This window comes from Penicillium paradoxum, assembly GCF_028828445.1.
Source record: "Penicillium paradoxum strain IBT 22861 chromosome Unknown utg000007l_segment0_segment0, whole genome shotgun sequence".
NCBI lineage: Eukaryota > Fungi > Ascomycota > Eurotiomycetes > Eurotiales > Aspergillaceae > Penicillium > Penicillium paradoxum.
Genome location: NW_026643185.1, coordinates 2130490 through 2149190, shown reverse-complemented (window position 1 = coordinate 2149190; position 18701 = coordinate 2130490). Strand labels below are relative to the sequence as shown.

The 18701-nt window shown below is 50.1% G+C and overlaps 8 protein-coding genes across 8 annotated transcripts; 3 read left to right on the top strand and 5 right to left on the bottom strand.

The window, feature by feature from the left end:
- Nucleotides 1–590: 590 nt before the first annotated feature.
- hosA (histone deacetylase HOS2) lies at nt 591–2108 on the top strand (the record flags this gene model as incomplete). The annotated part of the gene is made up of 1 exon (XM_057179404.1): nt 591–2108. One exon carries the CDS (start codon nt 591–593, stop codon nt 2106–2108), a length of 1518 nt encoding a protein of 505 aa, XP_057027790.1.
- A 965-nt stretch (nt 2109–3073) lies between these two features.
- Nucleotides 3074–4961, bottom strand: N7457_008360 (OSBP family protein; the record flags this gene model as incomplete). The annotated part of the gene is made up of 9 exons (XM_057179403.1): nt 3074–3212; nt 3270–3350; nt 3399–3712; nt 3771–4020; nt 4072–4350; nt 4400–4510; nt 4591–4696; nt 4753–4821; nt 4925–4961. 9 exons carry the CDS (start codon nt 4959–4961, stop codon nt 3074–3076), a joined length of 1386 nt encoding a protein of 461 aa, XP_057027789.1.
- A 1541-nt stretch (nt 4962–6502) lies between these two features.
- N7457_008359 (GIG1 family protein) lies at nt 6503–7459 on the bottom strand (the record flags this gene model as incomplete). Its single annotated transcript, XM_057179402.1, has 3 exons — nt 6503–6640; nt 6691–6875; nt 6934–7459. The coding sequence occupies 3 exons, from the start codon at nt 7457–7459 to the stop codon at nt 6503–6505; spliced, it is 849 nt and encodes a 282-aa protein (XP_057027788.1).
- Nucleotides 7460–8048: 589 nt separating this feature from the next.
- N7457_008358 (nicotinamidase) lies at nt 8049–8868 on the bottom strand (the record flags this gene model as incomplete). Its single annotated transcript, XM_057179401.1, has 2 exons — nt 8049–8705; nt 8758–8868. The coding sequence occupies 2 exons, from the start codon at nt 8866–8868 to the stop codon at nt 8049–8051; spliced, it is 768 nt and encodes a 255-aa protein (XP_057027787.1).
- A 654-nt stretch (nt 8869–9522) lies between these two features.
- Nucleotides 9523–10389, top strand: ssuA (RNA polymerase II subunit A C-terminal domain phosphatase; the record flags this gene model as incomplete). Its single annotated transcript, XM_057179400.1, has 1 exon — nt 9523–10389. The coding sequence occupies one exon, from the start codon at nt 9523–9525 to the stop codon at nt 10387–10389; it is 867 nt and encodes a 288-aa protein (XP_057027786.1).
- Nucleotides 10390–10594: 205 nt separating this feature from the next.
- N7457_008356 (putative DNA excision repair protein (Rad26L)) lies at nt 10595–13732 on the bottom strand (the record flags this gene model as incomplete). Its single annotated transcript, XM_057179399.1, has 1 exon — nt 10595–13732. One exon carries the CDS (start codon nt 13730–13732, stop codon nt 10595–10597), a length of 3138 nt encoding a protein of 1045 aa, XP_057027785.1.
- A 546-nt stretch (nt 13733–14278) lies between these two features.
- Nucleotides 14279–16472, top strand: N7457_008355 (exosome non-catalytic core subunit SKI6; the record flags this gene model as incomplete). The annotated part of the gene is given in 6 exon segments (XM_057179398.1): nt 14279–14574; nt 14673–15108; nt 15551–15607; nt 15626–15719; nt 15775–16381; nt 16436–16472. The coding sequence occupies 6 exon segments, from the start codon at nt 14279–14281 to the stop codon at nt 16470–16472; spliced, it is 1527 nt and encodes a 508-aa protein (XP_057027784.1).
- Nucleotides 16473–17307: 835 nt separating this feature from the next.
- On the bottom strand, nt 17308–18256 carry cyp4 (peptidyl-prolyl cis-trans isomerase; the record flags this gene model as incomplete). Its single annotated transcript, XM_057179397.1, has 4 exons — nt 17308–17494; nt 17562–17668; nt 17727–17896; nt 18085–18256. The coding sequence occupies 4 exons, from the start codon at nt 18254–18256 to the stop codon at nt 17308–17310; spliced, it is 636 nt and encodes a 211-aa protein (XP_057027783.1).
- Between the last annotated feature and the right edge of the window lie 445 nt (nt 18257–18701).

Here is an 18701-nt window from a genome sequence, read left to right as displayed (position 1 = left end):
ACGAAAGCCTTACTAACAGTCAGCTGTAGTCATGGTTGGACAATAGGTATGAGCACAGGATGATCAAGACTTGGAATTTATTTGGGATTGACCCTATGGATTCGGCTGTTTCGCTGGTTTCTGTAGATATATCAACCGAAAAGGGACCGTGGCATCCCAATTCCAGGACGGTTTGTTACAAAGGCAGTATGAACAGCACGGCAACGCTTGAGATGCAGACCTCGGGGCTACGAACTTCCACGGCAATCTAAGCAGGGTACACAGTACGTTGGCTCACGAACTACTATAGTAGACCCTAGTATTCTCCAAATGACGTATTCACACATTTTCTTGAGACTATTCTCTTCGATTTAGCAGAACATCTATTTATTCTTCATTTTTCACTGTCTTCCACTATAGTCTATACTATATAGCCTACACCTGATACTCGACTCCAGTGGGCGGTGAGAGTGATCGCCCAGATCTGCTTAGTCAACCACAAAGTGGGACCCGGACTGTCTCTGGTCTCGTCTTCAATTCCATTTGTTCCAAAGATGAACATCTCGGCGTGGTTCATTTGTTGATTCTCGTTCACCAGTTTCTCTACCTCGATGGCTCGCTCCTCCGTGGTTCAAGAATACGCGCCGCCTTCCGCGCCGACCCTCACCATCGACCACAAGGCGGCCGCCGAGCTTCAGAACTTACAAATAGCTCGTCCTAAGGGCTACCGAGTATCATGGCATGCCAATCCAGCCGTCGAGCCCCACCATTTTGGCTCGTCACATCCCATGAAGCCATGGCGCCTCACGCTCACAAAACAACTCGTCATGGCGTACGGCATGCACCACGCCATGGACCTGTATCTGGCGCGCGCAGCCACTTATGAGGAATTGGCCGATTTCCACGACACCGACTACCTAGATTTCCTGCAACAGATCATGCCGGACAACATAGACAAGCCCGAGCAAGCGGATAACGTCGCGCGCTTCAATTTCGGCGACGACTGCCCCGTCTTCGACGGCCTGTACAGCTACTGCTCGCTATACGCCGGCGGATCCGTCGACGCCGCGCGCAAGCTCTGCAACAACCAAGCTGAGATCGCAATCAACTGGTCTGGCGGCCTGCACCACGCCAAAAAGGCCGAAGCCAGCGGCTTCTGCTACGTCAACGACATCGTCCTCGGCACTCTGCAGCTCCTCCGCCACCACCCACGCGTCATCTACATCGACATCGACGTGCACCACGGCGACGGCGTCGAGCAAGCTTTCTGGTCAACCGACCGCGTACTAACCGTCTCGTTCCACAAATACGACAGAGACAACTTCTTCCCGGGCACCGGTGCACGCGAAGACACAGGTCCCGCACACCCACTCAACCCAGGCGCCCACCACGCCATCAACGTCCCTCTCAACGACGGCATCGACGACACCTCCTACATCGCCCTGTTCAAGGAAGTCATCGGCGCATGTATCAAAACCTACCAACCCGGCGCCATCGTCCTGCAATGCGGCGCTGACAGTCTAGGCTGCGACCGACTGGGCTGCTTCAACCTGAACGTGACCGCGCACGGCGCCTGCGTCGCCTACGCCAAGACCTTCCACCTGCCCATGCTCGTCGTCGGTGGCGGTGGTTACACGCCGCGCAATGTCTCCCGTGCCTGGGCGCACGAGACCTCCATTCTCCTCGAAGCAGACAAGCTCATCAACCCCACTATCCCAGACACCGTTGCCTTCCGCAATCACTTCGGTCCCGATTACTCGCTCTTCCCGCCTCTGTCAGAGATGCGCAAGCTAGATAACAAGAACACCCGTGCATACCTCGAGGGCCTTGTCGAGGCTGTCCACGAGCAACTGAGATACATCAAGGGCGCGCCCAGTGTCCAGATGAGCTTCATTCCCCCGGATATCCTCGGTTTGCGCGAGGACACCGAAAAGGAAATCGAAGAACAGACGCTTCTGCATGAGGAGCAGAGGGAGGAATACGAGGGTGGTGGATCGCTGGCTGCTGCTGCTGCCGCGGTAGCCGGCTCTGGCTTGGCTTATACCGGCTCTGCCGGTGCCATCCCGCGATCTAACCGGCGACGGGATCTGGAGCGTGGGGCTGGATCCAGGGGAGAGCTGTATTCATGAGGGACGTGTAACAGGTGAGTTGCTCGGCGCAAAGAATGGATTGTTCCCAAAGGCGTTTCTTTTTTTTTCTTGTGCTTTTTGCATTCGGATACCGGAGTTTCGGTTTCCTTTATTTTCTTGTTCGGTGGGTGTTTGCCATCTACTTAGGTATTGTCGTGATATCCCTCTTTTTTTTTCCCCTAGGAGTATGAGGTTTTTGTACAGTAATGCAGAATAGAGAAGACTGTTGAAATGATCAATCGTCGAAAGTATTTAACTAAATTCTTGGTGGTGCTTCTTGGTTTTTGCGGCGGTTCTTATATTGATCTTGACTACTCCGTACTTGGTGTTGAGTATCAAATATAAAGCCTTTAGGATCGAAATCGAATGCCAAGGATTGCTATTATAGATACCAAATGTGGCATAAAAATTAAATCCAATTGTATTGAAACATCACATTGGAGAAATCTATACCAAATTTGATGTCTATAACATGCAACGCCTCACTGATCTTTCCCTTATATAACCCCAATTACGCCGCTCTGAATCTCGCTCTGAACCTCGCTACGGATCCTCTCCCGTCAATCTCCCATAGGAATGCCCGAGTAGATATCAAAAAAAGGTGTGTGTTCTTTTAGAATAATTTTTTAAAGATCAAATCAAATCGGGTATCCAGCAATGGGAGCGGCATGGTGACCGAGAAAAAAACGCTGTGTTGAAACATCAGAGGGGCAGAGATGGGGGGAAACTATCACAAAGGGTCGTGTCGCCGGCCGCCTCGAGTTGTGGGTGTGCTGGGTATTTCTGCGCAGGTTGACTACGTCATGGCAGAATGAGAGGGAAAAGGGGAGTGCGATGCACACTCCGGGATCATTCAGAGGGAGGCAAGGCAGCCTGAGCGAACCGACCGGGTGGGAGGTGGGTCGGTGATAGCATGGGCCGGAGATGGACGCAATGGGGGTGTCTCTTTTTTTTTGGTTGCTGCCTTATGAGGATTCTTTGGCGTCTACAAACTTCTCCACTTCTGATGTTTGTGTGTCTTTCCGTTGCACGGTGCTCTGGGAGGCATCACTTTTTGTCTCGGAGCCTGCGGGGGAGGCATTAGCTGGTTGCGGAGGGATATGCCTGGGGTCCTAGTTCGCGGGTGCAGAAGGATGGGGGTGATGCGGCGGGATTTGAAACTGGGATGACTCCTTCTGACCTTGGACGATGGGTGCGATTGCGAGGATCTGCTTGTCAGCGACTTCGGGGTCGCGCATGTCCCTGGAGCTATTAGTTGTAGTCTTGAGCGTTTGAACCAACAGTGCTTACACATGGGCATTGATAATCCAGTCGAGATCCTCCTCACCCTCGTCCGGTCCACCGGGGCCGCCTTGGATGCGACGGAAGAGCCGAGGACGCCACTCGATTCCTTCGTCCGCGCGCTTGGCGGCCTCGTCTCGTTGGCGGTCTTCGATCTTGGTCTTTTCGTCTGTTGCAGCTTCGTGGTTTCGGGCCAAAATAGCGTTGACAGTATCTTTCCATAAACGCTGTGACTCACGCTCTCCCTGTTCCTCAATGGGGCGAGCCACAGGAGCTGTGTGCTTTGCGTGTGTAGCATCGAACAAGATGTCTTTTTTGTGGGTCTATCATCAAGTCAGTATTGAATCCAAGAGTAACCCATGGGAAGTATATAAGGCGTACGTGAACATCCTTCAGGTGCATCTCCCCATTCCAAAGTCCAGATAATTCATATAAAACCTCTCCAGTCTGTTCATTCTTGATTGTTCCTCCAATTGCATTATAAGTACCGGAAAAATAGCCCTTGGTCTTGAACTCGATGTCGGCCACGAGGTGGTTCTCAGGACAGCGCACGTAGCTGTGATCGCCAAGCTCATACTTCATCTTCCCGAAAAGGATTCCGCGCGCGTACATATTGGGTTGGGTCAGAATACTAGATCTTGTCAGCAACTAGAAAAGGACGAAAGGAAATGGCACATCATACTATCTCTCGCCTTTCTCTTTGTCTTTGCCGTGGTTCATCAGCCGCAAAATGGCGATACCTTCCATCATACTGGCTGCGGAGTTACCCAAAAACTTGCTGCGGGGCTTAAGTGTTCCATCAATGCGAATATGATGTTCCGGTGCAGCAAAGAAATAGCTCGACTTCGGCGGGTGGTGGGAAGTCTGTTCGGAGATGTAGTAGCCGCGGGTTCCGTCGGTATAATCCCAGTGGCAGGTGAAGGTTTCTCCAAGCACGGGGTTGAGCGGTTTCTTCACTCCTCTATTCAAATATCAGAATGTATTTCCCAGACACCCGGGTGGCGACATACGGCGGTTTGATGTGCCATCCACTCAAGTAAAACTTGACCACGGAGACAAAGCGCTCGACCGGATCGTCAATCGTCGTCATGGGGAGGAGGGTTTCCGGGTGGGCCATGAAGCTATTGTAGCATTCGAGTTAGTCCCTATAGCTAAATGATAGCACGCAGCTCCGAGCTGTCCGCGGAGGATGTAAACGTACTTGGTGATTCGCTCCAGCATGGACCGGGGCTCGAGGATGAACGTCGGTAAGACGACTCGACTCAGGTCAGCACCTGGCCGTAGCTGGGAAATGATATGCGAAAGGACTGAGACTGCCTGTCAGTATGTGTAGGTCCGAGAGCTGAGCTGTGAGGATTTGTACCATTTCCCTGATCGGGCTCGACGAGCTCATCCTCCCCACTTGGCGGGGAATCTTCCATAGACGATCTGCCTGAATCAGTCTTAGTTGACATGGTTTCACAAATGATCAATTTATCAGTTTATCGGAGAGTTGGGGGGAGATCCAAAGAGGGGTGACAAGCGGACAAACTCACTGGCCTGGGAAGTCCGGCGGAGATGCGGAACCGGCATGACTGCGTTCGGAAAAGAGTATAAGGCCAAGCACGGGTTTGCTCTAAACGGGAGACAAAGGGACAAAGAAGAAACTCGAATGATATTTAAGATGATAAATGTAGATGTCTGAAAACCGAGACCGCTGACTTGTTTTTGTGGCGGAAAATCCGGAAATGGGGCTTTTTTTTACTATGGAGAAGGGCACCACAAAAAGACACAAAAAAATAATGTGTAGTTTTGAGGGAAAAAAAAAATATTCACAATCATCACCCAAAAAACCCTTGAAATCGACTTTCAAGTAAAAGGCTTAGCTTCGAAGAGGGGCCAGTGACGTCTGCATTTGCCTGTCAGTTCACCGGGAAGGGGGTAGATCTCCTAACTCTTTATATACCTCGATGTGCTCGGGGAGTTCTCTTCCTTTTCTCTTCTCTCTTTCTTCGGACTAGATCTCTACATGTTTTCCCTTTCTCTTCAATAAACCCTTCAAGGATCGTCGAGGAGGGGCACGGCTTGGCAGAATAGTGCTGCATGCACATATGCACCGGGATAAAAGCATCTGCTATGTAAAGGAGTACATAAAACCCTCCTTTCTCTGCCCCCCTTTCGGCATACCTATCAGGTCACGCGCAACCTGATATAGCATTCACACGCTATATAGGTATTCCCAGTCTTCACCTATGTACTCCGTACTCCGTACGATGGTCTGTTGTAGGTAAACTGGTGGAGCACATTCTGTCTGCCCTGTTCCCCACTATGATCGAGAAGGAATAGCTTGGGCATCTCCGCCTACGGTGTGTTGTTCAAAGTGGCCGGTTCATTGGATTTGGGAAAATAAGTTTGGTCTTTTGTTCACACGCTAATAACTCCATGTCAGATGACAGGGTCGTATGTCTTGGTTGTTTCTTAAACGGCAAACGGCCAGTTCCAAGTCCTTATACGGAGTACTAGCTAAGTACAGCTTGACTTTCACACGATGTTCCTCGCGCTTGATGATACACACACTGCTCCAGCCATATAACCAAGATGTATATGTAATATTTCTTTGCATGAGTGCTGTTTGCCATTCTTTGCATTTATGGTTGGAAACGTCGTATCAAGATGGCTCAAATCCGCGAGACCAGGCCCTTACAAATTGATATCTCACACTGGGGATAGGGAGTTGTCTCTATGTGGTCGCAAGCAACATATGAAACACCCAAGAGCTTTAAAAAAAAAGACACTGGGGAGCATGAGGCGAAAAGATAGGTGAATAGTTTGGAAAATACCGAAAACGTTCACTGTGAAGTCTATACTTTTGTTCCGGACCGAATACAAAACTCATCAACGAGCATGATAAGAAGAAAGACCTCGGTTGTTGGTGGGCCGATCGGGACGGGTGAGAAATAGCCCTCTGAAACACCCATTTGAACATGACTGTCTAAGGTTGGGCCATGATTGCTCGCTTAAATTCTCCGATTAATGCTGTGTCATAATGTGTCCAGTCCCCTAACAGGTCTAAGCGAGACGCTTAATTGCTCTAAACCAGATACACCACAACCTATGAGATCATTCTCAAAACATCACACCCGGTTGATCAGCGGCACGTCTCCACGGGTGATCTCCCGAACAAATTCCATATCGGGGCGATGGAGCATGACGTGGAAGTGTTCAAGTCCAGGCACTGACTTGAGTGATTTCCAGTTCTTGAACCAGACGACCTACAGATAATGTCAGCTTCTTCCCCACCTTGTGCTCATTCCAACCCTACCTGCTCAGGTGGAACCCGAGAGCAAAATGTGACCTGCACATAGCTCTCAATGGCTGCTTGGGCGCTTGCTGTGAGGTACCCAGTGGCTGGATCATCTTTCAGCTCAAACTTGGTCCACACTACCAAATGGATGATGTCCTTGTCCACGCCATATGGCCAGTCGTTGTAAATGATCCGAAGATCATCTATCCAGCGGTCAGTTTCCACGTGCTCCAGAACCTTATCCAATGAATTGCGCCGTACCGTCGTATTCAAAAGGCTGGCCTCGAGGCTTGACGTCTTGGCCATCCCCATCCCCCCAACCCAGCCTTTCCTTGACTATAAATCTCATGACACCCCCATACTCTGCTTTGATGTGCGCCATGTATTCCAGATACTTGCGCAGCTCGCTTGGGACACGTTGGAACCGGTCGATCCGGTTGGTTTCTGCCATTGACACAATCCCAGTCAGCGGTGTGAACAATTGCATTCGTGATAACAGCTGCCACTCACTAATGATCTCCTTCACTTGCTCCCAGTCCTGCCGGGTATAGAGGTGATCGGGGGTCGAGAGGCATCGGATATTTTTGGGGGGTTGATCACGTAGAAAGCTAGGGCAGTCGACAGGCCATTGCGACCGAGGTAAATTGACAAGCCAATATGGAAGGGTTTCGGTGGTTTGCCTGCGCTCGTGGAGGAAGGGTGCCAGGGTCGCCGTATCGGCACCGGCCAGTTTCTCGTCGAGCGCGGTGATCTCGGCGTGCGTTGACGGGGCTCTGACGTGAAGCATCGCGACTAGATCAAGTTCTCAACTGGTCTGGTTTGTATGGAGATATCGTCTCTGTGGTCGTTGGATAGAGTATCCCTTGAAAACGACGTCACTGTGCAGTAGTGCCGAAAGGGGATGTGAGGTTGAGGCGTTTCCGGCCGTTGCTTGTCGATCCCCGTATCCACTGGGGTGGCGATCTATTTTTATTCTCAATATATTGTTCTATATGGGTCTAATGAGTCTATTGGATATTAAATTAGCCCCAATTGTTTCAAATATCGACTGTGAGCTCGAGTGCAATTTTCGAGGTTGTTTTTTCTGATATGAGTTCTAGGGGGTTCATCAACATTTGCCACTGGCATTGCCATCCCTACATATAGGTGTATCGTATGGCGAAGAATGCAACCCGTCCCCATTGGTAGAGTACTGCAGAATCTACGCCATACAAGGCATGATATAGAGCTAAGCAAGAATGGGACATGCTCCTCGGTATTCCTCGATAAGGACGACACCGGGATGAAGCCTGATATAGATGGGTTCTAACAAGGTATTCAACATTTCGTTGTTAACATATGAGGGTCATTAGAGAGATGATGAGCTTGAACATATATCAACTCTTCCCTCCCAACCGTTGAATGATGGGGTCATCGATAGAGATCATGGCCACCCCAGCTGTCCCAAGTTCCTTCTTAATAGTGCCCCAATCAGCAGGCGCAACACACTTGGTGCCTTCCTCAACAACCCAGGCCTTGAACCCAGTCTTAATGGCATCAAGAGCTGTAGCCTTCACGCAATAATCCCCAGCCAAACCCACAACAAAGACATCGGTAACACCTTGCGCCCGAAGAGCTGCAGCAACATCCAAACTGACCGAATCTGTATTGGTTCCAATATCACAATTCCCGAAAGCATCTGCGAAGACCGAGTACATCTCGACTTCAGACCGCATGCCTTTGTGAACTACAACATGGATGTGAGAGGTATCGATCTCTGGGATGATCTCTGCCCCGGGGGTGCCAGCCATACAGTGGACTGGCCAGAGTCGCTGTGGTTTTGTTTCTGATTCCTTCCCCACGGCGGGGTTTTTCATTCTGACGAATGAAGAGAAGGGTTGATTATCAGGACCGGGATGATTACTGGCAAAAGAGATATGATCCTCTGGGTGGTAATCCTTGGTCAGAATGCGTGTCACAAATCCTGGCTTTGCAAGTAGAGCGTTGACCACCGAGGCAATGCTGCGGCCATCTGGCACAGCAAGTGACCCATTCTAATTCGATTGATCAACCTATATAATCTGTTATTGTGTATATTGAACTTACCGGAGGGCAAAAGTCTTCTTGCATGTCCACCACAATCAGGGCGGGCCTGAAATCACCATTTGTTGCCATGCTTCCAACGTTGACCTGGAATGAGGGGGTCGAGGCAGCCATTGAACGACAGCGTGGTCGCTTTTATAGTTGAAAACCTTGAAAATAAGAAGCCCTAGTTCTTACTTTGAAGTAGGCAAAGGATAGTACCAGATCTAGCTTGGAAGAGGAAGGTGGTTTAACAAGGCAAAGGCGATGCACAACATCTACTAATAAGGGTATTTGTCCGGCAGAATATAGGAGCTCCACTTGGCTCGACAGGCGGAAGTCCCAGCGGTGAGCCCCGCCCTGACTAAGCAGTGCATTAAAAACGAAGCTTTCAGCTCTTCGCCAAAGTTGCCCTCTCCTCTCTCCTCAGGGCTACGGCCCCATTATTATTAAAACTGGAATATGAGTGATAACTGCAAGGTATGTGTGTTATGTCACCTCAATTCTCCTTTCCCAAAATGATGAATACCTTATTGGAGCTGTCTGAGCTTTTGCTATGCGGATAACTCATTATACGCTTTTTACCTGAAATCTTGTCCTTCCACATCTCATTCTCCAAAACTTCACCGAGAATCAGTCGCTAATTGCTTCTGATAGTCAACAGGAAATTGTAAACTCAACTTGAAACCTCCATGATCATCGGCTGGACGCCAAATACCTAGAACCAAAAAAGAAAAAGAAAAAACCCCCCAACCCTTAGTCTCTCTATTACCCTCCATAGTCTCCAAAATGGCATATGATCCCCGCCGAACAAACTCGGGAACCTCAACTCCCCAACCTCCACCTCCTCCCCCTCCACCACCAGAGACATCCACACAAGCCGACATGGCCTCAGCAGCCCAATCTCTAGAAACAGCCAACCCGGCCGGCGCAGCAGACTCGTACAAGCTGAAGTTCTGCACAGTCTGCGCCTCCAACAACAATCGCTCTATGGAAGCACACCTCCAACTCTCCGGCGCCCCAACTGCTTTCCCCGTCATATCCTTCGGCACAGGCTCCCTCGTGCGCCTCCCCGGCCCATCAATCACCCAGCCAAACGTGTACAGCTTCAACACAACCTCCTACAACCAGATGTACGAGGAGCTCTACAGCAAGGATGAGCGTCTATACCGTGGAAACGGCATCCTGAACATGCTCGACCGCAATCGTCAGCTGAAATGGGGGCCCGAGCGGTTCCAGGACTGGGTGCCGGGTGTCCCGCGTGTCGAGCACCTCTCCAAGGGCGACAAGGGTGCTCTCGGTACGGAGGGTGGCGTGGTTGATGTGATCATCACCTGCGAGGAGCGCTGCTGGGATGCTGTTGTGGATGATTTGATGAATAAGGGCTCAGGGCTCAATTATCCCGTTCACGTTTTCAATGTCGATATCAAGGATAATCACGAAGAGGCGTTGACGGGCGGAAAGGCTATTCTGGATCTTGCGAACTGTTTGAATGGCGCTGCTGTTGCGGAGCATCGTGTTCATGGCTCGCAGGGCTGGGAGAATGGTACTGGTCCTGCGCGTCAGAGCTTCGATGAGAAGGTGCCGGAGATCTTGGCCGATTGGCAAGAACGATACCCCCATTTGCCGGCCTTGTGGACTCTGGCTTGGCTTTAGTTCTTTACTTGCGATGCGGGTTGCGCACGAATATCTATCTACCTACGGCCATCCACAAGGGATGGTTTAATACCAAGAATCTACGGGGGTCCTTTTGTCCCACCTTTGACTGTTTTAGCGAGTGATGGTATTCAACTAGAAGGGGGTATCGAGCAAGAAGCAATAGTGACAAAAATACACCACCCGGACTGTCTACCTGAGGACCTCATTCACCTTTGATCCATTCATCCTTCGTATCCATCTCACTAGGACCCTCGTCCTTGATATACTCATCCTTGGGACCTTCCTCCTTGACATGCTCATCCTTGATTAACTCCTCTTTGAGCATCTCCCGAGGAACCTTTCCATCCTCCGAAAGTAGTATCTCTCTCCTCTCACGATACCACTTATCAAGACAAGCTCTTCGCTGCGCCTGTGTCATGCTCTCAACAACGAGCGCAAACTCCGTAGCATCGGCATATCCAAACCGCCGCGCCATACTACAGAATTGGCGACGTATAACACCTTTCGGTGGATGGTATTTAAACCTCACGGGCGCCTCTCCTGGCTGAGAGAAAGGCTGCGAGGACATGAAAACCTGACAGTCACCGGCCATGTCACTAGGAGCAAGCTCAGCACGACGACTGAGGTCTTCCTCAACTCGCGAAGAACCAATGACTTCGTTGTTGAGGTGGGTGTATTCCACCCCTGCGCCTGCGAGAATCGCTTGCACGGGATCGTGCTTATGCGGCGTAGGAAGATTGGCCGAAGGCTTTGGTTTTTCGTCTTCTTCATCGCCGCAAATCATCGCGGCGAGTTGGCTCATTGCTTCTTCTTCCGATTTCATTGGTCTGTCCGTGTAGTCATGGCCTTCTTCTTCTGCTTTGAGGTCTATATCGACAACCTGTACGCCCGCGCGGCTTTCAGCGACGTTCGTTCTGTTGACGATGTCGCGCAGGACGATGTGGGTGTTTTGATATCCGAAGAAGTTCTTCAGACCAAAAATCTCACCCTTTTGATCTTTCTTCTCTTGAACACCCTTGAAATATCGACGCTCGGAGCTTGCATTATATCCGATATTTGCCTGTTGCTGTTTGTAAATCTGTCGGGCATAGACGATCTCTTCAATTGTGCCGGCAGAGATCAGCCGGAAAACTTCCACGTCGCGATGTTGTCCAATGCGGTAGGCCCGGTCTTGGGCTTGTAGGTCGTAGGACGGGTTCCAGTTTGGATCAACGACCACTACCTTGTTCGCCGAGGTGATGTTCAGCCCGACACCCCCGGCCTTGGTTGATATTAAGAAGACAAATTGTCGCGAGTCGGCATTGAACTCATCCACAGCCCTTGCACGGTCATCATAACTCATAGATCCATCCAGATAGCTGACGTTGTAGCTAGTATGGTGGAACAGCATTTGTAACATCTTCAGAAGACGTACGCTGTGCGAAAAGATGAGAACCTTGTCTCCATTCGAATGCCACCACTTCAGCAGTTTGCGCAGAACCTTCCACTTGCCGCAAAATTCAGGATTCGCGTAGTTGACAATCGAATCACGCGAGCGATAGAGATCTTCCCATTGATCAGGTAGTGCAAGCTCCAGATAATCTCTGTCTTTTTCCTGCTTTTCTTTAGGGTCTGCTCCTTGTGGGATCAAGATCGCCAGATGGTTGCTGAGCTTTTGGAGCACATTGATGGCAGGAAATACGTAGGATTGCCAGGTTGGAGGGTCCCTATCAGGAATGAAGCGGCGACAACACCAGCCGGCCTTCTTCCCCGATTTGCAATCGCATGGTTCCGTAGACGTTTTGATATACTCAACGATGTCACTGTCAAGGAAATTCTCGTAGGCCTCAGCCTGGGTCTCGGTGAGAGGGCAGAAGACAACGCGATCGCTCTTTTTAGGCAGCTGATCCGCGATCAAGGACTTCATTCTTCTGATGAAGAATTGTGGAAGTAAGTTCTCGACCAGCTTCTTGGCGGTCCTTCGTGCTCTGCTCAGCTCGCTCAGTGTAGCATCATGCGACTGCCCGATTTTCAATGGCTCTGCGATCTGGGCTTTCCAAGTGCTTACCGGACCTAGAACACCTGGATTCGTCCAGTTTAGAAGGGTCCATAACTCCTCATATTTGTTCTGGATGGCCGTCCCGGTGAGCCCGATCCGACATAAAGCATTGATATCGTTCATAGCCTTAGTGGTCCCAGACGTGCGCTCCTTGATTTTGTGGCACTCGTCTGCAATCACACAATCCCATTCAATCATATTGACGGAATCTTTGTTGTTCATGTATGTGGTGTAGGTTGTGATCAATACTTCCACTCTTCCTGATTTCGCCGCATGGAGGGCAAGATCCTTGTTCTCTCCATGGTAGCTATCAACGTGCCACCACCCCCAACGTGCAAACTCAGCTCTCCAGTTTGCAATTAGGGTTCCAGGGCACACAATGAGCGTGCGTGGGTACCAAGCGCTGTCGTCTGACCTGCGCATCTTTCGCATGCGTTTTGCATCCCGTTCGTCGCCTGTTTTTCCATAGGCAGCGGTCAAAAATGCAATTACCTGGATGGTTTTGCCGAGACCCATGTCATCGCCTAAGACACCACCTTTCTGGTATACAAACAGCTCGTGAAGAAATGCGACTCCTTCGACTTGATATTGCCGCAGCCACTGGGCAACCGGTGCGGGGATAATACCCAATGAATATGGAAGCTCAATGTCTTTATATTCCTGTTTTTGTGTGTTATCTGGAAAGACAGGTCGTTCCTGAAGCTCCTCAAGCCGTTCATCGTCTGAGAAATTCACATCCTCGTAGGTTGGTGGTAGCTTCAATCCATGACTCTGTAGATGCTCATGCTCCTGATTGAAATTTTCTCGGCGTTTCTTGAGGTAATCAGGGAGATCATCTTCCATCAGCTCATCATCTGAGCCTTGGCCCCATTGTTTCAATGGTTGCTTAGGTCGCGGCGTTGGTCGTTCTTGTTTGACTCGACCAACGATCGCATCTCCTCTGGGCATTTTGGCCTTCCGAGTAGCCGCAGCAGTTTGTTTGCGCTTGAGGGATTTGCGTTCTTTGAACTTCTTATATGCGAGCTCGCCATCATTCACGTCATCCTCATCGCTGTCGATGGGCTGGACCTTTACGGCGCTCGACGACCCAGAGAGAGGAGTACGCGTCAATTCAGACTTGACTGGTGTATAGTTCTCACGTTTTATGGTAGAAGATCTATCTTGAAAGGATGTGAGCCGTCTGTCAGAACGCGTCGGAGAGGGTATCATACTACGGGCGATCGGAGTTGAATAATGCGTCACCTCCAAATCGTCATCATCTGAATCGATGATGATAGCCTCGTTGGAATTATAATTAGCCATTGTCTCTGCATATTCCACAACCCGGAATTTAGAGGCCGAGTGAGTCAAGTTGAAGTGGAAGTACCAGGCTGTCGCGACACAACGTCACTTACGGCAGGCGATAACGACTATAAGACAACATCAAAACGATGCCTCAACATAGCTCCATGGCTTCAAATGAAAAAACTGGAAAAATCCCATTAAATCCTTCCAGCAGTGAAATTTCCCATAAACTAAATATTTGGTTCTTTTAATCTCTTTTCCACGCTCCAGAAGCAGTTGGACTTGATCTGATTTATAGTACTCCACTGGACCACGTGACATCAAGAGAACCAGAAAAAAAGAACCGAGACACTGGCCGTTGCTCTGAATGATTTAGAATTCGACTCTTTGCCTATGCGATAAAGCCAACGTGAGTTGAGAGCGATTCTTTATGTCTGCAATTGCAAACTTATGATCCACCTGACTAACCTAAGCCCTTGTAGGACCCAAAATTAAAGCTTCAACTTCCTGGACATACTCTAGTCGCCCCAGACATCCTCTCACAACCAGAAGACGTTCGCAAAGATGCCGCTGGATACCTCGACAACATATCCTCTCACACGGTTGCGCCTTGACGGCCGCCGCTGGAACGAGCTCCGCCTGCTCCAAGCCCAGATCTCAACCAACCCCGCCAGCTCCGGCTCTTCATATCTGTCCATGGGCAACACGTCCATCATGTGCTCAGTTCACGGACCCGCCGAGGGTCGCCGAGGAGATGGCAGTGGAGCTGCAGGCAGTGGTCATGCAGTTGTGGAGGTAGACGTCAACGTGGCCGGGTTCGCCGGCGTGGATCGCAAGCGCAGAGCCGGTGGAAGCGACAGGTATCTATATCTCCCCTCTTCGATATGGGAGAGGATTACAAGGGCGCAATACCCGAGAAAAAAAAGATACAGTTGAAGCTAATATTCCCGATTTACAGACAATCATCGCGAATCGCTACAACTCTCCGTTCAGCCTTCCAGTCCCATCTCCACACCTACCTCTACCCCCACAGCACTATCAGCATCCATGTCTCAGTTCTCTCCGCCGATGGCTCGCTCCTCGCCGCGGCAATCAACGCCTGCACACTCGCCCTTGTGGACGCCGGAATCCCCATGCCGGGACTCCTCTGCGGCTGCACTGCTGGCATGAGCGGCAGCGCTTCTACACCGCGTGACCCGCGGAACGACGAGCTTGATCCATTGTTGGACCTCTCGCTCCCAGAAGAACAGGAACTTCCTTCCCTCACGGTCGCGACGACGACGTCGGTGCCCGTGGGCGAGAACAACATGGATGAGGACGAGGAAGTGATGAAGGTGTCAGTGCTTACTATGGAGACTAAAGTTCACGCTACGTATCTGGAGACGATGTTGGCGGTTGGTATCGATGGGTGCAGCCAGATTCGTGAGTTGATGGAGGGAATCATCAAAGGATCCCGGGGGTGATGCACAGAAAAGAAAAACAAAAACCAAAGAAATACGAGAATTAGTTGATACCCTGTCTTATGTTTAGTGTTATCGGGTACCAGTTCGTACCAATGACCTCGGAATTAAAACAATTTGCTCAAACTGCCTCGCTAAGCTTTTAGGGCTGCCATAATGTGCTCATGTTATACAAATGTGCTCATATTGGGCACCACGTCTTGCCATATGGTTGCGGCGCTTCTCTTTTCTACGTGTTTTATACCCTGATCTTTGTTTGCTTTCTATTTCCCATTTGTATCCATCTTCCATCTTGATTCGCTCAACGTGTTGGGATAATATCGACCCAGTATCATGGATATGCCCGGGATGACGATGTCAATGGCGACCTCCACAGCCTCCGCAGCCATGGCCAGCAGTACTGGCATGGACATGGGCGGCATGGGAATGGGTGGTCAATGCAAGATCTCAGTCCGTCTCAATATCAACCCCAGATTCCCGACTATGTGATTCCAAACTGACCCGTGATTATCAGATGCTCTGGAACTGGTATACCATTGACGCATGTACGCCCCCATACCCTCTCTCTCTTTCTCCCACAAAGTCTAACGCCAACACCAGGCTTCCTCGCCAAAACATGGCACATCACCTCGCGCGGCATGTTCGCCGGTTCATGCATCGGAGTCATCTGCCTCGTATGTAGTCTCGAATTCCTTCGCCGTCTAGGCAGAGAATACGACACCTTCATCGTACGCCGCGCCCGTCTAAGAAGACTGTACATGTCCAGCTCCCTCGCCGTGCAATCCGGCTCCAATGTCCCGCTGCGAAGCGACGGGGACACCAAGTCCCCCAGCAACTGCTGCGACAACACAGAGCCCGATATTATGTCCCTGGGTGCAGACGATCTCATCACTTCTGTATCGGGTACTCCACAGAGCAGCAGCTCGAAGAATCAGGCTGCTGCGTCTGCATCTGCCGCGTCAGCTAAGACCGCACAGGAAATCGATTTCCACCGCATCCAGAGACGGGAGGCTCTGCTTGCGCCGTATCGTCCGTCGCTGGTTGAACATGCTGTGCGCTCGTTGCTGCATATGTTCCAGTTCGCTGTTGCGTACATCATTATGCTGCTTGCGATGTATTTCAATGGGTACATCATCATCTGTATCATCATTGGTGCTTTCCTTGGCGCGTTTATCTTCTCCTGGGAACCGGTGAATTTGAGCAAGGAGTAAGTTGTGCACAGCATCGACTAGGTATATTGCATCCAAGCTAACTTTCTCAGGTCGGATGCTACATCTGTCACCAAATGCTGCGGTTGAAGGAATATCTTTTTGTTACGTTCGAACTACAACTTGATACTATTCCAGCATTCTAGCGATTCGGGTTTGATTATACCGGTGTTTACTTTTCCCATGGCATTTTTTCAGAAAAGCAAATTGGAATCCAGCTTCGAGCGGACATGATTGAACAAGACAATATGCACTCTAAGCAAGCTTTGACTTGCGACTTTTCTTGTGCTTGGTGTTTTTGTGCTTTTTGTGCACGGATCGCATGTCCGCTTCGTCGATTCCATAGTTTCGTGATAATATGACCCATGACTTCCTCAATTTACATTAATTTCCTCTGATAATTGAAACTAAATAATGTGGTACTGCGTAGACGAGAAACAATCATATATGAGTCCCATTGAAAGGGGGAATTTTCGAGAAAACCTGCGTGCGTGTTGATATGGGAGGCTGCAGATCCACGATCGAGGTCCTCGAATCAACACGCGGGGATATCGGCAGAAGAGCCTTGGAGAAACTTGATACATTTCAATGGTCGATTTCGTAATGACCAATTTAGAATAGGCGTCGCCGAAGTTGTTTCAGCTTTGCGCTTTATATCTACATCCTAGGAATGATTCCGCTGCTTCTACGAATGTTTCTACGAATGTTTCTACGAATATTTTGATGATTCAACATCGGTTCCCACGACAGAAAGGCATGTATGAACTAGCTTGGTAGAAACTCTTAGATTACAGCGGGCAAACGGCAAATTCACCCTTGCTAGTCCCAAGCCGGACTGTAGCGACGGGAATCAAGAACCACATTCTTGACGAAAAGAAAGACGTTCATCCTCCCAACACCCAACTAAAACTCCAGATTGAGCAATTTAGTTGCCACCGCAGTTGACGATGGTGGGCTTGACAGCGGAGCGGAGAGAGCCGGAGGAGGAGCCGAGAGCCTCGATCTCCTTGACAACCTGCATGGACTCGGCATCAGCGACCTCGCCGAAGACGACGTGCTTGCCATCGAGCCAAGAGGTGACAACGGTGGTGATGAAGAACTGGGAGCCGTTGCTGAAAAGAGAACAAGATGTTTAGTATGACGTTTGATGTGGTTCAGGCGAGGAAAATCGGGACTTACGTGTTGGGGCCAGCGTTGGCCATGGACAGGAGACCAGGGCGGGTGTGCTTGTGGATGAAGTTCTCATCGGGGAACTTCTCGCCGTAGATGGAGCGACCACCGGTACCCTATTCCGGGATGAAAGGTTAGATGTTGAGCTTCACAGCTAGAATAAGTAAAACTTACGTTGCCACGGGTGAAGTCACCACCCTGGAGCATGAACTGGGGGATGACACGGTGGAAGGAAGAGCCCTTGTAGCCCTCACCCTGCTTGGCGTTGCAGAGCTCAGCGAAGTTCTTGGCGGTCTTGGGAACCTCGTTGGCGTAGAGGTTGAAGTTGATGCGGCCAGTCTTGGCTAATGAGGAAATTAGCATCAAATTTAATTCAATTATTATACCATGATGCAAAATCCCCAAGCTGTATTCCTGCAACCCCTGAAATTGGGAGCTTGATGTCGCAGGCAGCAAGGTAAGACTGGGGGTGGAGAGGCAAAAACTCTCTGCCCCGCCAGAAATGAAAATAAAGGAGCTGATGAAAACTTACGGGTAGAGGAGCCAGCAGGGGCGTACTGGACCTCGAAGAAAGCGGTAGTGTTGGACATAGCGGCGGTTGATGAAGCGAAAGTTCGGGCAGCGGGGTGGAATGAAGTGCAATTGAAGAGAGAAGAAGAGAAGAGGGAAGAGGGTGGGGTTATTGACCTCAAGCGGCAGAACATGATGAGGGGCAGGGCGGAGCGGGTGAACTCGGGTACCGGACTACTTTGGGGTTAGCTTGTTGGGTACCACAAACATTCCACTTGTGCTGTTTCTGCCTGAGGCTCCACTTTGGAGCTTCTCCAGACTCCCCAGGGGGAAACAAGACTCCTTCTGTTGCCTAATGCTGTCTCTGAAGGAGTCTGGAGCAAAGTGGAAATGCACTCTGGCATCCACATGACCAGGGACCAAGCTCACTTACAAATGGTATAGATTGATGAGGAATTGGTAGTAAAGAAGTAAAAAGGAAAGGAAAAACCGAAGCTCAATGCCAAAAAGCGTCTAGAGCTCCGTGATTACGTAAGGGCTTCCGGGATATCCCTTCCGAACTACATGCTACATAATGTTCGCTACGAAATATGCAGGTTCAAGGGGTAGACTTATGTGCATTTTATTGATGTAGTCATT